The sequence below is a fragment of the Pleuronectes platessa genome, chromosome 2, assembly GCF_947347685.1.
Source record: "Pleuronectes platessa chromosome 2, fPlePla1.1, whole genome shotgun sequence".
NCBI classification, from domain to species: domain Eukaryota; kingdom Metazoa; phylum Chordata; class Actinopteri; order Pleuronectiformes; family Pleuronectidae; genus Pleuronectes; species Pleuronectes platessa.
In genome coordinates, this window is record NC_070627.1 from 9,779,211 (window position 1) to 9,792,876 (window position 13,666).

At 41.2% G+C, this 13,666-nt stretch overlaps 1 protein-coding gene across 1 annotated transcript; it reads right to left on the reverse strand.

Moving 5' to 3' along the window:
- Positions 1–792: 792 nt before the first annotated feature.
- dctn2 (dynactin 2 (p50)) lies at positions 793–13,666 on the reverse strand. The gene is made up of 14 exons (XM_053442550.1): positions 13,452–13,666; positions 13,094–13,162; positions 9,568–9,664; positions 8,914–8,975; positions 8,683–8,781; positions 7,889–8,049; positions 7,064–7,217; positions 6,785–6,850; positions 6,464–6,502; positions 6,203–6,280; positions 5,579–5,650; positions 4,724–4,826; positions 3,625–3,716; positions 793–1,612 (listed from the first exon to the last, which is right to left on the reverse strand). Exons 1-14 carry the CDS (start codon positions 13,485–13,487, stop codon positions 1,526–1,528), a joined length of 1,215 nt encoding a protein of 404 aa, XP_053298525.1. The 5' UTR covers positions 13,488–13,666; the 3' UTR covers positions 793–1,525.

Consider the following 13,666-nt stretch of genomic DNA (forward strand, 5'->3'; position numbering starts at 1 on the left):
ATCTGAGGCCGACCTGACGGAGCAGTTCACTGAGGGCGTTCTGTTAATTCACACCAAGGGTCAGATTAGAGCTGATGCATTTAAAATCACTGATTTGATCTTATTGACCTTATTTCTGACTTTTCAACATTTTCTTTCTGACTGAAATAATGTATGCATTCAGTGTTATGTAAGACTGTGGGTGTGTTTACAGTAGGAATAGAAGTCTTAGATTTCAGTGTTGAGGTCCTATCAAGTTTTTAAATACTTACATATTGCTGGGACACTTAAGCAAGATGGGAAGGTCCCTAGAGGGTGTCTCTAGAACATCAACTTTTTTAATGATAGTTTTTTTCTTCTTAAAATAATGTTATTCCAGATTTTTTAATTAGTTTTTTTTTTTTATCATTATATACTTGATTGCTTGGAATTTAATGTTAGGGGTGTGATCATTATTTCTACTGGGAGTTTTAATGGGACAGATCAAGTATAAAAGTTTAATAGTTGTGACACTAATACCACAGAAGGCTGACATTCAGTGTGTCTGGCTTGTTTTATTAAATGCTATGCTGACACCTACTGTTCATAAACAGGCATAACAATTATATCCATTAAAGAAAATATATCAGTTTGACGACCTGCCTGTTAGAATTAAGAATATTTCACATGCATCATTATCCACAATTGTTATTATACCTTTTATGATGAAAAGCTTATGTTAAGTCATTTATAACTGCATGAAGTCATTTCATTAGATAAAGATTTTTCCATCCAATCAAGAATGAGGCCAGAACAGAAGCCATGTCAACAACGTTATTATCGCACTTTGTTTATTTATTGTTTTCATGACCACAGATGAGCAGTACAGTCGACTTGTAGGCGATGACGAAGCAGATTCAAAGTTTGTCTGTGGCATCTGGTCTCAGTCATAATATTATAGTTACAAGCGACTGAGCGTGAAGAGAAAAAAATAAAGTACACAAGCATATTTACAAGCGTTCCTTCCGTGGCCCCGACGCTCGCTCCAACGTGCTCCTGCTACAACCCTATAGGACAACAGAGCTTCATTTATTTAACATAGTTGACAACATGTTAAATGTGTCATCCATCAACCCAACGATACCGTGAGTCATTTAATTTGACAAAGGTATACAGTACAAATCTAATAATAGTGTGAGGGTCCAAAGGAATGGAGGAGTCTCTTACGTTTAACACTAATAATTATAAAAACAACCCAGTCTAAAAGTCAATAAGCGAGGGGCCACAATCAGTGGCAAGAGGGAAAAGTGTTTTCGGTTGATATGAATTTGAAGCAAGAGGGAAAGGAGTGTGAACAAGAGCATTTGGTTGTTGTTGTTATTCCGTCTTTTTATCGACGGTCTAACATTCCACATAGTGAAAAAAAGGCATGAAAAGAGATCAAGAGAGGGTCGGCCAGGAAGGACAGAGTTAAAAACCCAGTCCCCTCTCGGTGCTCCCTCGCCCGCTCCTATTAGTCCATGTTCTGCCCACTCTCTCCTGGACCGGCCCCTAACTCAGCCATCGCTTATTGAGAGAGCTTCTTCATCCGCTCATCTAGAGAAGAAAAGTTCTCTTCTATAGCCCCCAGGTTTTCCTTCATTGTCTGCTGGACCTTATGGAAAGAGAAGAAAAAAAGCAGTTAGCTAAGAAGTGATGGAGATGGAAGAGAGAGAGAGAATTAGGGCTGGAGGGGAAATTTGGATGTAAACGTGTAGTGGAGAGAGAGAGATAATGATGAGGCAGAGGAGAGAGTTGGGTGATCAGAGATAAAGAAATGGGCAGAAGTGGAGGGAGGAGTCAGAGACACAATGGAAAGCAGAGGTGCTTCAGGGAGGGATGACTTAGTTTCACAATTTAAAATAACAATAACCTGTAAACCAATTCACGTGATCGACTTGACCTCTGACAAGGAGATTAGGTTTTCACCCCTGTCAGTTTGTTCTTTTGCCAGAAGGATTACACAAACTTTACTGAATGGATTAACATGAATCTTGTTGGAAGGATTGGACAAGGGTCGAGAAAGAATCCATTACATTAGGTGAGGATTTGGACAAAGGGGTGGATCCAGGAATGAAACACACTATTTCCCAAGGAATAATGGGAGGAGGTTGATGTACGAAACCAGAAAACTGATATGTACGAGTCTGAACACTATGGTGCATCTGTATTGACTTTACTGAGACTGTCTGGCCTTGGCTGAGTTATGCTCTCTACTTAGTGACATTCTTTCTTTTATCAAATATGCCAAACAACCAATGGTTCTTTCTTTTTCATTCATTTTAAATACTAACCTTTGGATATTATGCTGGACAAAATATCTGAGGGACTCATCAAAACTATTTGTCAGTTTAACTAATTATAGAAATGATCATTAAATGCAGCCCTATTTAATACATTTTAAACAACTGTCTATAAGCAAGTTATAGTTTTAGGAGGTGAAATCTGAAAATGCTATTGACAGCAATCATTATTAGGAAGTGATGTCCCAGGAGGCTGCAAAAATAACTGAACTTGCTGAATAAGAGATTGGTTTTTCTGTGACAGCATGTCGATGTCGGATTCAATAACCATCTAAAGCCCTCGGCCATTTCTGAACACAATGCACTCTGTGGAAAGTTCAGAAGTGTGTTAAATTTCAAATTCCAACAAACCTCATCAAAAACGAGAGTTTAAACTTCAGGTCTGACGAGGCTTTGCTTTGTCCGTGCAGGAACAAGCCTTGAACTGTGAAAGCACAGGTTGATTATCGACTCTGGAGGAGACGGTGCAGAGCCGCTGTCCTAATAAGACGCTGCTCTTTCTTACATTTTCACTTTGGCAAATGAAAATGCTGCCTCTGCTGAAAACTTTGAAGTCATCAGAAGACACTTCCTGCATTCATTTATTCCACATAACAGAAAGCCTTTTGTCAGGTCGCTGAGTTTGTCACATATTTTTTATATGAATTCTCAAACATTTTACTCCTATGAAAAATCTAAAAGATTCAGCTTGGTCAGTGGCAGTTCTGGAGAAACAAGGCAGAAAGTGCTTGACCAGTTAAAGATAAAAAATACACAGCAAACAAAGTGGAATCGATACGTCTCCTTACAGCTCGGGGGATAGGATGATTTCATTGGGGTTTGTTTGTTCAATAGTTAGCATCATAACGTACATAAAACATAAATCATGAGATTTGGGGCATGGGTGGGGAATGACCCAAAGAAGAACCCATTACATTTTGGATCGGATCCGGATAAATGAACAGATACACAATTCTTTTTCATTTTCTTTACCATGCGAAAATAGGGGTTAGCCCTGGCTGAGGCACGCACTCTGTGAGAGTCCTTCTAGTTAAGTTGGTGGCTCTTTCGGGTTATTGTAGGTGAAACTAGGTAGACTATCAGCTGTTGCCTTGATTTTTGATGGACAAAGGGGCTTTTCAAGCGGAGTTTGTGCACGTTCATTGTGGATAATACAGGGATCTCAAATAGGTAACTGTATAGATAGCTACAGACGATTGTACTTGTCAAGGACATTTCATGGTCCACTCTTCTCGTTGACATGGTTGTGTATTGAAGTTCCACACCCTACAAGTGTTACATAATGACCTTGTGTCCAATGTCCAAAAGGGCTTGAGGTTCCTACCTGTGTTAGCAGAGTGTTATTGTCCTTCAGAGAGTTGTTGATCATCTGCTGGGTGGTGTCCAGGTGGGTCAGCAGCTGGCCAAACTGCATGGCTGCGAGACAGGAGGTCGGATCAAATGAAACCAAATAGACAGGAGAGAAGAAGCAAGAAGAAGGAACAAGTAAGACACAGTGTTAACTAACACATTCAAACATTTGTGTTAAAATAAAGTGTGTGAAGAGGACAAACAAGTGCAATTTGAATCTGAAACAGACCAAGTGATTGCTTGAAAGAACTATTTTCTTGTCCTTGTTTGCCTTCATTGGTAAAGACAGATGAAATCAGAGCCGCTAAACCTTATTGAGCAGAGAAGACATGAGCTGCAGACTGTGACAGATCGGTGTATCGAGAGGCTGGATGATAAATCACCTCTCAGCTTCTCAGAAGGGAATTATCAATATAATCTATTAATGCCAAGGTTCTGCTTTCATGTGCTAAATAATAAAAATATGATAATGTGATATCATGCATCTCTTTCTCCCCAAGGGGCTATTTAGCAGTTCTGCCAGATTTAGTCTAATTCTATTACCAATTCGAGTCTCCCTCTCAGGGAGTTTTTTGCCCCCTGCTATAATAGAATGGCATGGTTTAGACTAATTCCATTATCCATTTGAATCCTATTTTCACTTGGTTTTCATCTTTTGTCACACATACAGACGTTCACGTACAAACGCTGCTTTGAGCGTGGTCGGGGTTCACACCCTGTTATGTTCAGTTTCTATATCCAACATACTTTAAATCTTTAATGCTGCTCCCCACCCCCACTAACCTACATACATCCTCTCCTTGAACTCTCATGGGTGTCATCTCAAGGTTTTTCTCCCCTCACATCAAAGAGCAGAACATAAATTATCCAAGTTTTCCTTGTTATTATCCTGACTGGGGTGAAATCCACCCCTGGAGTATACAGAATATATACAGCAGTAATTCAACACCAGTACATTTGTGTTACGATTTAGAGTTAAAGTTATGTGAGCTCCTCCAAATCCAACCGAACATCAATGTAAGGACACAAACAAAGTCTTGAGCTAGAATCCAGTTTCAGTTCCTGTGCGTTACCTTGCTCGTGCAACTCCTTGACAGCGACCAGCCTCTGCACCACCTGAGGGACAGAGGTGGACATGGCATCCCACTTCTGCACCACGTCATAAAGCTGCGACACCTGGCAGGTAAAACACACACAAGCCGTTTAATGCCAAAATAAAATAAAGAACATTATTGTTTTACAAAGAGGGCAAAGAACAATGATGTAATAATCATGTTATAAATTTATAAATTCATGCAGCTCAGTTTATAATCAATACTGTGGTAATTGTGCCATGTAGTCTGGGTCTCAGCATTGTGTAACTGCTAATCTGTACATATTAATGTGATTAACATTTTCATTTCAATTACTTTCTGAGAATTGTCTTAAAACAGAAACAAAAACATGACCCTGGATATCATGTTCGACTCATGACTGGATTTTAGATACTGTCTAAAAAAAGAGTAAACTCAGACAGGCTGATGAGAACATTTGGATATGGCTGAGTTAGCTGTTAAAAAACAACACTAAATTCAAATTGAACATATGCTGCTACTCTTCATCGGTTAGTCTGAGGGCCACAGGCTAGACTATCAAGTCTTTTCTGGAGGTTTTCAAAATGAAAATCTTTATTAGAGTGAAGTCGGAAGATTTTTTCCTGTGAGGCTCCGATATTAATGGATAAATTATACAACTTCGGACCAAAACATCTCAGATTTATTATAACAGCAATCAGCCTGGAGAGTCTTCCATCTGAAAGTGCTTCTCAATGGAGGAACCACAGGACGACTGTGTGCAAGCTGTGAATTTTCATACACTTTACCGAGAAAATAAATGCAACTGAGATTATTATAGCATTTCACTTGAATGGGTGTAAAGGGCTTGCTGACCTTGTTTTGAGTATCAGCATCCTCAATTGCTGCCTTGTGTTTTGCAATCTCATTCATCTTCCCAAGGACACTCTAGAAAGGAGAAAGAAAATCCAATTTTACAAGAGGTATCGTTTGAGGGCATCGGGATAGAAAACAGATTATCTGTAAATACTGTGGTAAATTGATCACATGCAACACAAGCAAGTACTGCATTTTAAAACTTAGGAAATGTATCATCTCTTCAACAGTCACTGCTCGCAACAGGAGATCCAAACACATGGAATAGGAACAGCTGAGATCTTGAATCAAAGGGAAAGATCCATGCCCTTTTTTTTTGCCTTTGCAATTCTTGGATACACAAGATCCAACATGTACTAAAGTTGGCTTAGTATATGCTGCAGGAGCTGGACCAGCTGTTTCCCCCCCGGGAAGCACATCCCACATTTATCTCTGTACTAAATAAAAATGGATAACATACTGAGATTGTCATTGAAATCTCCATTAGACAGTATTCCTTCCAAACAAAAGACTTCAATGGTAAGCGTGCTGGCTGTACAAATCAGAATATATTTAAAATACAACTGAAATTGTCTGTTCATGACCTCCAAACCCTGCACTGCATGCTGAGCAGGAATTAGTTACCTGCAGTCTTGCTTCCACTTGATCTAGAGTAGAAGAGTCGAGTGCGCTGACCCTCGCCTGCAGGAGCTCTATGGTGTCCTGATGCAACACACACACACACACACACACACACACACACACACACGTTATATTTATGCAGGAATGAAGAAACTTGGTCCTCTTGAAAGTGTGACCCATTTCTCTGGCTGAATGTCAGATACACAAAAGGTACAAATTCAAACTCCATCCATTGTGTTCCAAAGAAAGAAGTCGACTTCTTACCATCAAACTGGCTCCTTGAACACCAGCGCTCAGAGGTCCCTGCAAGACAAACACAAAGAGAGACAGAAAACACATTATATCAGGAGGCAATGAAGCCCCCGCCCAATTTACATAATTCAAGTGGAAGATGTGATTCCAATTTCACTTTATGGATGACTACACGGCAACAGAAGCGTGAAAATTGTGCTGGTGTGTTAGTGAAAGAGAAATGGAGACAAACAGAATTAGTGCGAATGAGACAAAAGCATTAAAGATGATGTTTGTGCGTGTCTGTCAGTGTGAGTGTGTGTGTGTTGAGACTAAATGCGATTGGCTTCCTACCTGCTTGTCTGATCCTGAGCCAACAGCGTTCTCCAGCTCAGCAAGACGCTTCTCCAGTTCCGCTACCTACAGGGAGGGAACAACGCAACACATGGCTGACACACACACAGCTACTCGTGTAGACAGTTTTCTGCCTTTTGTCCTTTTTACTGCCATATAATATTCAAAGGGTTCCCTCACGACGTTAACAAAAACCACGTCGAAGAGACTCAAACACATGCTTGTTTTATGAGTGCACACATCCCAGACTCCACTGCTCCACCTCCCTCTCTACGATACCTTTGCAGACTCGTTGAATTTCTCCTGCTCCGGCCGGCTGTGCAGCTCATAGAGCACCACTCCATCTGGGCCCTTCGCTGCTGCCGTTTGCTTGCTGTCTCCTGCGGCGCTGCCCCGGCTGCCCTTAGCCACTTCCAGCTGGGTGAGCAGACGCCTGAGGGAATGAAGGAAAAAGAGGGCCAAAAAAAAGAAAAAAGGATGAGGATTATAGGTTCAATATTGTTATCACCCCTCCTGTGCTGCCGTGTCTGTGCTCCCCCTTGCTCCGTTGCATCCGGTCTTTTCCGGCTCGGTTGTAAACTACACGCTCAAGGTGAGCTTGGATCTTTCTTACAACTCTTTTTATCCCCGTCTCTCACTTGTGCTACTGCATCTCTACCTCTCTATCCTCAGCTCTGCTCCCTCGTGCTCGGTCGGGTTCTGACATGTTTCATCTCTCTATGTCTTCTCTCACTTAATCTTTCAACTTCTCCAGTTTTTATCTACCTTCCTCAAGCACCCGTCCATCAGGTCTTGTGCTCCTCGGGTAGCGCTACACTGAGATTGACAGGGTTTATGTGGGCAATTGATACCAGGTGTACTACTTCTTCCTTATCTCCTCCCCCCTCCCTCCTTTTATCAGGGTTATAGTCCAGAGCTCAGTGAAATGAATTCCCCTGCTCTTCTCTCTTTCCATCTGTTTCTTAAAACTACTCTCCCCCCCAGTACCTTTCTTCATAGAGACCCTAGCTACCAGCTCACCACTTCTTTGGGGTCTGACAGGTTGTGGCCTCAGGTTTCAGATTTCAAATGCTTTATTTTCATGTCACCCTCCTTTCAACCCACCTTGCCAGTGCTCCATCTGGATCAGCCAGGTTGATGTGTGCCTGTGGTCCCAGCAGTGAGTCGAGATGGGCAGAGACCAGCTGCTGTTTGAGCTGGGCTGCGTGCTGGGCCAGCACCACCGGGGTCAGGCGCTCCTCTGCATTGCTGTCCTTCGTGGCAGCCTGCAACATCAGGGACACCAAGTTAACAAGACACTAGGGATTGCTTTTTTGTTGAGCAGCGATGCAAGAGTCTAGGAAGCCGTGGATATTATCATATATGTTTTATATATTTTCTAATGATGGAGTTAAATAATTATACACAACTTGGAACCAGATAAGCAGCAGAAACCAGCTAAGGGAAAAATTTACAGGGATTGCTCGACAACAAAAGATAAAAGCATTGTTTATAGGTATGTAATGTCTTCCGACAGCCCCCCCCCCCCCCAACAAAACAGTGTATGATTAATTGTCCTAATTATGAAAAGCAGGAGAAAAAATGTAACCCTTTCAAGCTCAACATTCAAAAGGCTATGTCTTGTTTAGAAACAGCTCATGAAGTTTATAGGCGAGTCTGTCTGAGTGTAAATAAACATTTTCATATTGTTTGATCTGTCACCATATGTTTGGTTCTATTGGTATTAAGATTCACAGAATTTCAACTGTACTGGTTCTGACAACCACATTTCTGTTGCTGTGACAAGACTCAGATAACAAAATAAAGACTGGACAATCAGTGTTCATCATCCTCTGCCAAGTCTTTTGGACGAGGGAGAAATGTCCCGAGTACATGCGTGTGTCCTGCTGTCAGTTCACCTGGATGACGTCCACCTCCTGAGAGAGTTCCTGGATCTCATTCACCAGACGCTGGTACTTCTGCTGGGGCGTCTCTTTCACTCCACAGCCCTCGCCAAGCTAAACAGAGATGAGAGAGAAACACATTTAGTGAAATGAAAATCATAATAATGTTGTTACCCTAAAAATAGAGCACCTTCTAAAAGAATAAGAAGTAGAATAATACATTTCTGCCGAACAAAATGTACTCACAATTTCAAATTCTCCTGATTCATAGCCCACTCTTCTGCTTTTACTGATTCTGTCAGAGAAATCTGTGAAAAGGAGACAAATTGATAGTGTAAGAAAAATCAAGAAGGAAACACAAAACAGCAAACTGGAGTCAGTATCAAGCTCAGACTGAACTACAGCAATAACATAACATATAGCATCAATACAGCCATGATGGTAACTTTGCTTCCAATATTTATATTTTGTAAAGAGCAATGTGTGTAATATTGAAGGTTATATCTTTACTTGCAGTCACTTTTAATGTGCTTGTAGAATTGAAACTCAAAAACACAAAAAAGCCCCACAATCATCATACAACTAAAGGTTAGACAGCTGAGGATAAAGAACGGTTGTGTTGTATGTTAATTAATTTGTATCCCATATTTTCTCCCATGTTAATATTCATTCTTACTGATGGCAAAGTTGGCCATTTGTAAGATAGTCATTGTAAAAGGATGGTGATCATTTTTATTTTGTCACCAATTCTCATCCCCAACTTTAACTCAATGAGGAGTACAACATTAATCCTCTATTATGCTTTACACAGACAACACTTGTCTTTCATATGACCCTTAACTTAATCATTTAACATGCATAAATAAGTTAACTGGGATTTCTCGTCCACTGCAAACTGACCAAGTCCCTTCGTGGTGACGTGCTTATCTTTGAACTTGTCATAGGCTGCGTTGGGGTTGACCACAATCCTCTCCACGCTGTCACTGCAGAGCTCCTCCTGTCATGGGAACACCAGGAAAGAAAGTCAGATCAAAGTCACAAAGGGCTGTGGAGGCTGCAAACACTTAACAATCAGCCGTAGCTTACTGCCGGTGTCTCAAAGCTAAAGCCGGACTTGAATTAAGTTGGCAGATAGGTAAGATCTCTCTTGATCATTGCCCGGGAGATGTGCTTTCACAGACACTAAATTATGTGTTTGAGTCTATGGCTTTATTGTCGCACACCAAGGGCAAATACGCTCAGAAATTAAAAGTCACTGAAGCCATAAATCATGGAAATCTGCAGGAGCTTCACAGTCATTATTTTCAGCCGTCTTGGAGAGCACCGGAGGATTTCAACATAATTTACAGGCAAGAGGCAGATGAGCGAAATAAGATATCACAGCCATTCCAAGGCCTGATTGTGTCACCTGATAAGCATTATCATAAAATGTTTAAAGTCATTATAAAACATAAATGAATCATTGTAAAAAATATATATGTGATGTGGCATGAATCCATCATGGTCAAAAAAAGAATTTATGTGAATGCAAAAGGGCAAAACTAAATCTAGAAGCTACTATATTCACATTTCTATATGATGATTCTTTGATTAGTGAATTTGAGGGTAACACAAGTCTGTCATTTGATCAACATCTCCTCGTGATCAATAATGATAGATTTCTAGAGACTATGTGTAGGATTAAAACACCACATACAGATAGATGACATGAGTTCACGCCGAGAAAAAAAAGACAGACCAACACAAACACACAGATGCCGTGGAGGGGGGAGGGGGATGAGGGGGAAGGGGGAAGAGGAGGAGAGTTAGTCAGGCTCTTACCAGCTCCTTGGGTTTCCAAAGAGAGTTAGAGAAAGTAACGGAAGAGCAGAGGGAGAGAAAGTAGAGGGGGAGAGAGAGAGAGAGAGAGAGAAACAACACAGATTAATGTGGTTATCACATGCCATGCACACAACAGGAACATTTGGCCAGGGTCAGGGAAAGATAAGAAAGACGGCAGTGTTCTGAGAGCTGCTGCTAAAAACCCTGGAGACAGTGTGTTCAGACAGCTTGTGATGCCTACAGTTCTTTCTCTCTTCCCCAGTTCAATGTAGTATAACGCCCCATTAACACACCCGGCTACTTTCTCCATTGATGCACTTTAAAATGCAGCTTTACCATATGCTCTCATGTAGAGCACTGTCTGTCTCACAACCAAGGAAAGTCAAAGGGCCTGAGAACCCTTTAGTAATTTCAGGTATACAAAAATCTGACGTAAATCATTCTTGAAAACATGAAGTTCATCCTAAATTAATCTGCTGGACTGAACTTGTTTTCTGTAGAGTCACATTTGGGCCAGGAATAGCTACGGCACTAAAAAGGCTCTAGTTCACTGAGACCGAATGAATGCAACTGATAGATAGAACACAAAATTGGAAATGACAAAGAGTCATCTCAACATGGATTAGTAACATCTGATCCTCTTAATAAGGTCAGTACTGGTGCAAATCCCCATCAGTAGAATCAATACATAGAATAAAGCAGTTTATACTGGGTAATGTAACCTAAATGTTAAGTAGCAGGCCTGGGGGACATATGAATTCCAACACCATGGCCAAAACTTTTTTTCGTCTTATTCAATTTTCATGAGCGCATCATTTTCTTTTTTTAAACAAAAGCTCAATATATAGCGATATACATTGTACAGCACAGTGAGTAAGTTTTTGTCATCGTTCTATCAGGTGCAAAAGTCATAAACATGTCATGACACCCATCATTCTCTTGACTGATATCGACTGACATGACCTTTTTTTATGTGGTGGTATAATTTTTGACCATGCCACACAGCCCTTTATATATTTACACAAGCATTTAAAGAATAGTTAGTAAGAATAGTGTGGTTAGTCAGGAAGCAACTGTTAGAAAACAAAGACGGGTTAACAAGGGAAACCTCTAAAACAACCATTTGTCTGTCTGTCAGGAGCCTCAATCTCACACAGACACACACCGGAGACTTCACTGCTTTGTCAAAGTGTAGCAAAATGACAGAGGGAATTAAAGTGCTGCTGAGAACCCATCAACATCATTACGCCTCTGAAGAGTTTGAATGAGGAACACAAATAGAGGGAAAGGAATCAATCTCCTGCACTTCAAAACAGTCAACAATCAATGAAAAAAAAAGACTCACTCCATTAATCTACTTCTCATTTCATCCCAATCAAGGAAGAAGGAGGTAGGAAAAGTGGATATGAGATTTTTTTTTAAAACATGCATAAAAAGCATGGCATTAAGCTCACTGGGAGTAGAATTGAGCCAGTCTTACTTGTACACACTAGTGTTCCGGGAAGGGTGGGGGAGAGTCAAAACACAAGGGTGGGGGTAAGGGAAGAACGAAGGTGGACACATAGAAGCGAAAAGGCCATTAGGATTCAATCAGCTGCTCAGTCAAAAGCTGAGACATGAGGAAAGCAAAGTCCGACCAGCATCACTCGACTGTTTACAAAGTGCTCATTAGCACTCTTTAGAGAACAACACTACCAATAAATCCAGGTGGCTGCTTGGTTACAGTGAGATTATACATTAGACAGGAGTCACATAACCATCATTATTACAGAGATGGTGGTACCTGACTCTTATTCCCTTACTCACTTCTGCCCCTTCGTGTAAATGAGCAGATATACTAACATGCTCAAGTGTGGAAGAAGAGTGGAACAGTATTTTAAGATAACTTTTCTCTTCAACGAAACATGACCATTACATAATTGTACAGAAACTAAAACGTGCCATAACTTGAAAATATTCTTTACACAGCTAATGCAGTCTACACAGTCCTGGTAAGAAAACCCCTCCTCTGTCAAGTTAGTAATGCTCATTGTTTTGTTAAAATTGTTAAAGAAGTGTTAAATGAACTGTGTGATGATCGTGTGTTCCTATGATTTTTCCCCACTCAATTTATTACATTTTGCACAGTTTACTTACCACCTTTTTTATGTGTTTTCTGCAAAACTGATCAACATCTCCATAATGAAGGGGATTGAATGCAGGACTGTTAAATAAGCTTTAGCTGGATATATCTAATAAAACTACTGTATATGACAACTTCCCTACGTCTCGACTTCCTATTGCATTGGTGCCCAGTGAATAACTTTTATATAAATTGTCCTGCAGAGCTTGTTAGGTCAACACACACTGTTACTATCACTAACAGCAGCTCAGTGATGACATGGGATTACTCGCATGCATTAATACACTCGTGTTGACCTGTGTGCATGATTACGTGTACGTTCTCATGACAGATCTAATGCACATTGACCAAAAGAAAGAAGCCCGTAGATTGTCCAGAATATTACGTGTTAACATTTGTTAGCTAGCTGTGTTAGCTCAGTCTGCAGCGAGTTAGCTCAGTATGCTCGCCCTCACACCCAGAGGGAATACCCAGTCCACGTACCGACTCGAACTGGGCCTGGTCATCCTCTGGAAGGTCTCCGGTCTCGTACACGTCCGGTTCGTTAAAGGCCTGGAGACACAATGAGGTAAACAACACAGCAAAGCATCAGATATGTCTGGTTCATCGTCGTTAGCCTGGCCAACGCCCCGGCCCGTCCAGCAACACGTATCCAACAAGCTAACCTTCCTCTTCAGGTGGCTTCTATCACAACACACAACAGAACCGGAAAGATATCAACACTATTAAGTTATTAGTTAGCATATGGAAATCCAGACAACACGAACAGAGGCGGTGTTAGCGAAGCTAGCTCTGCCGAGTAGCAACACGGCTAACCTCCCTGCTAGCGTTAGCCACTTACAATTCCTGGCAGGTTCGCGTATTTAGGATCAGCCATTGTCCACGGGAGGCTCCGAAATATCCACCAGAGGAAATACGGACAGGTTTTTAAAAGGTGTGCGGGATCGATGGACGGTGTGGAAGAGCCGGAGGAGGTGAGGGGGGATGAGGCAGCAGAGTCTCCTTCAGCCCGATGTGGTCACCAGCTCGATTTGACAGCGTGGATGCTGGGTTTGA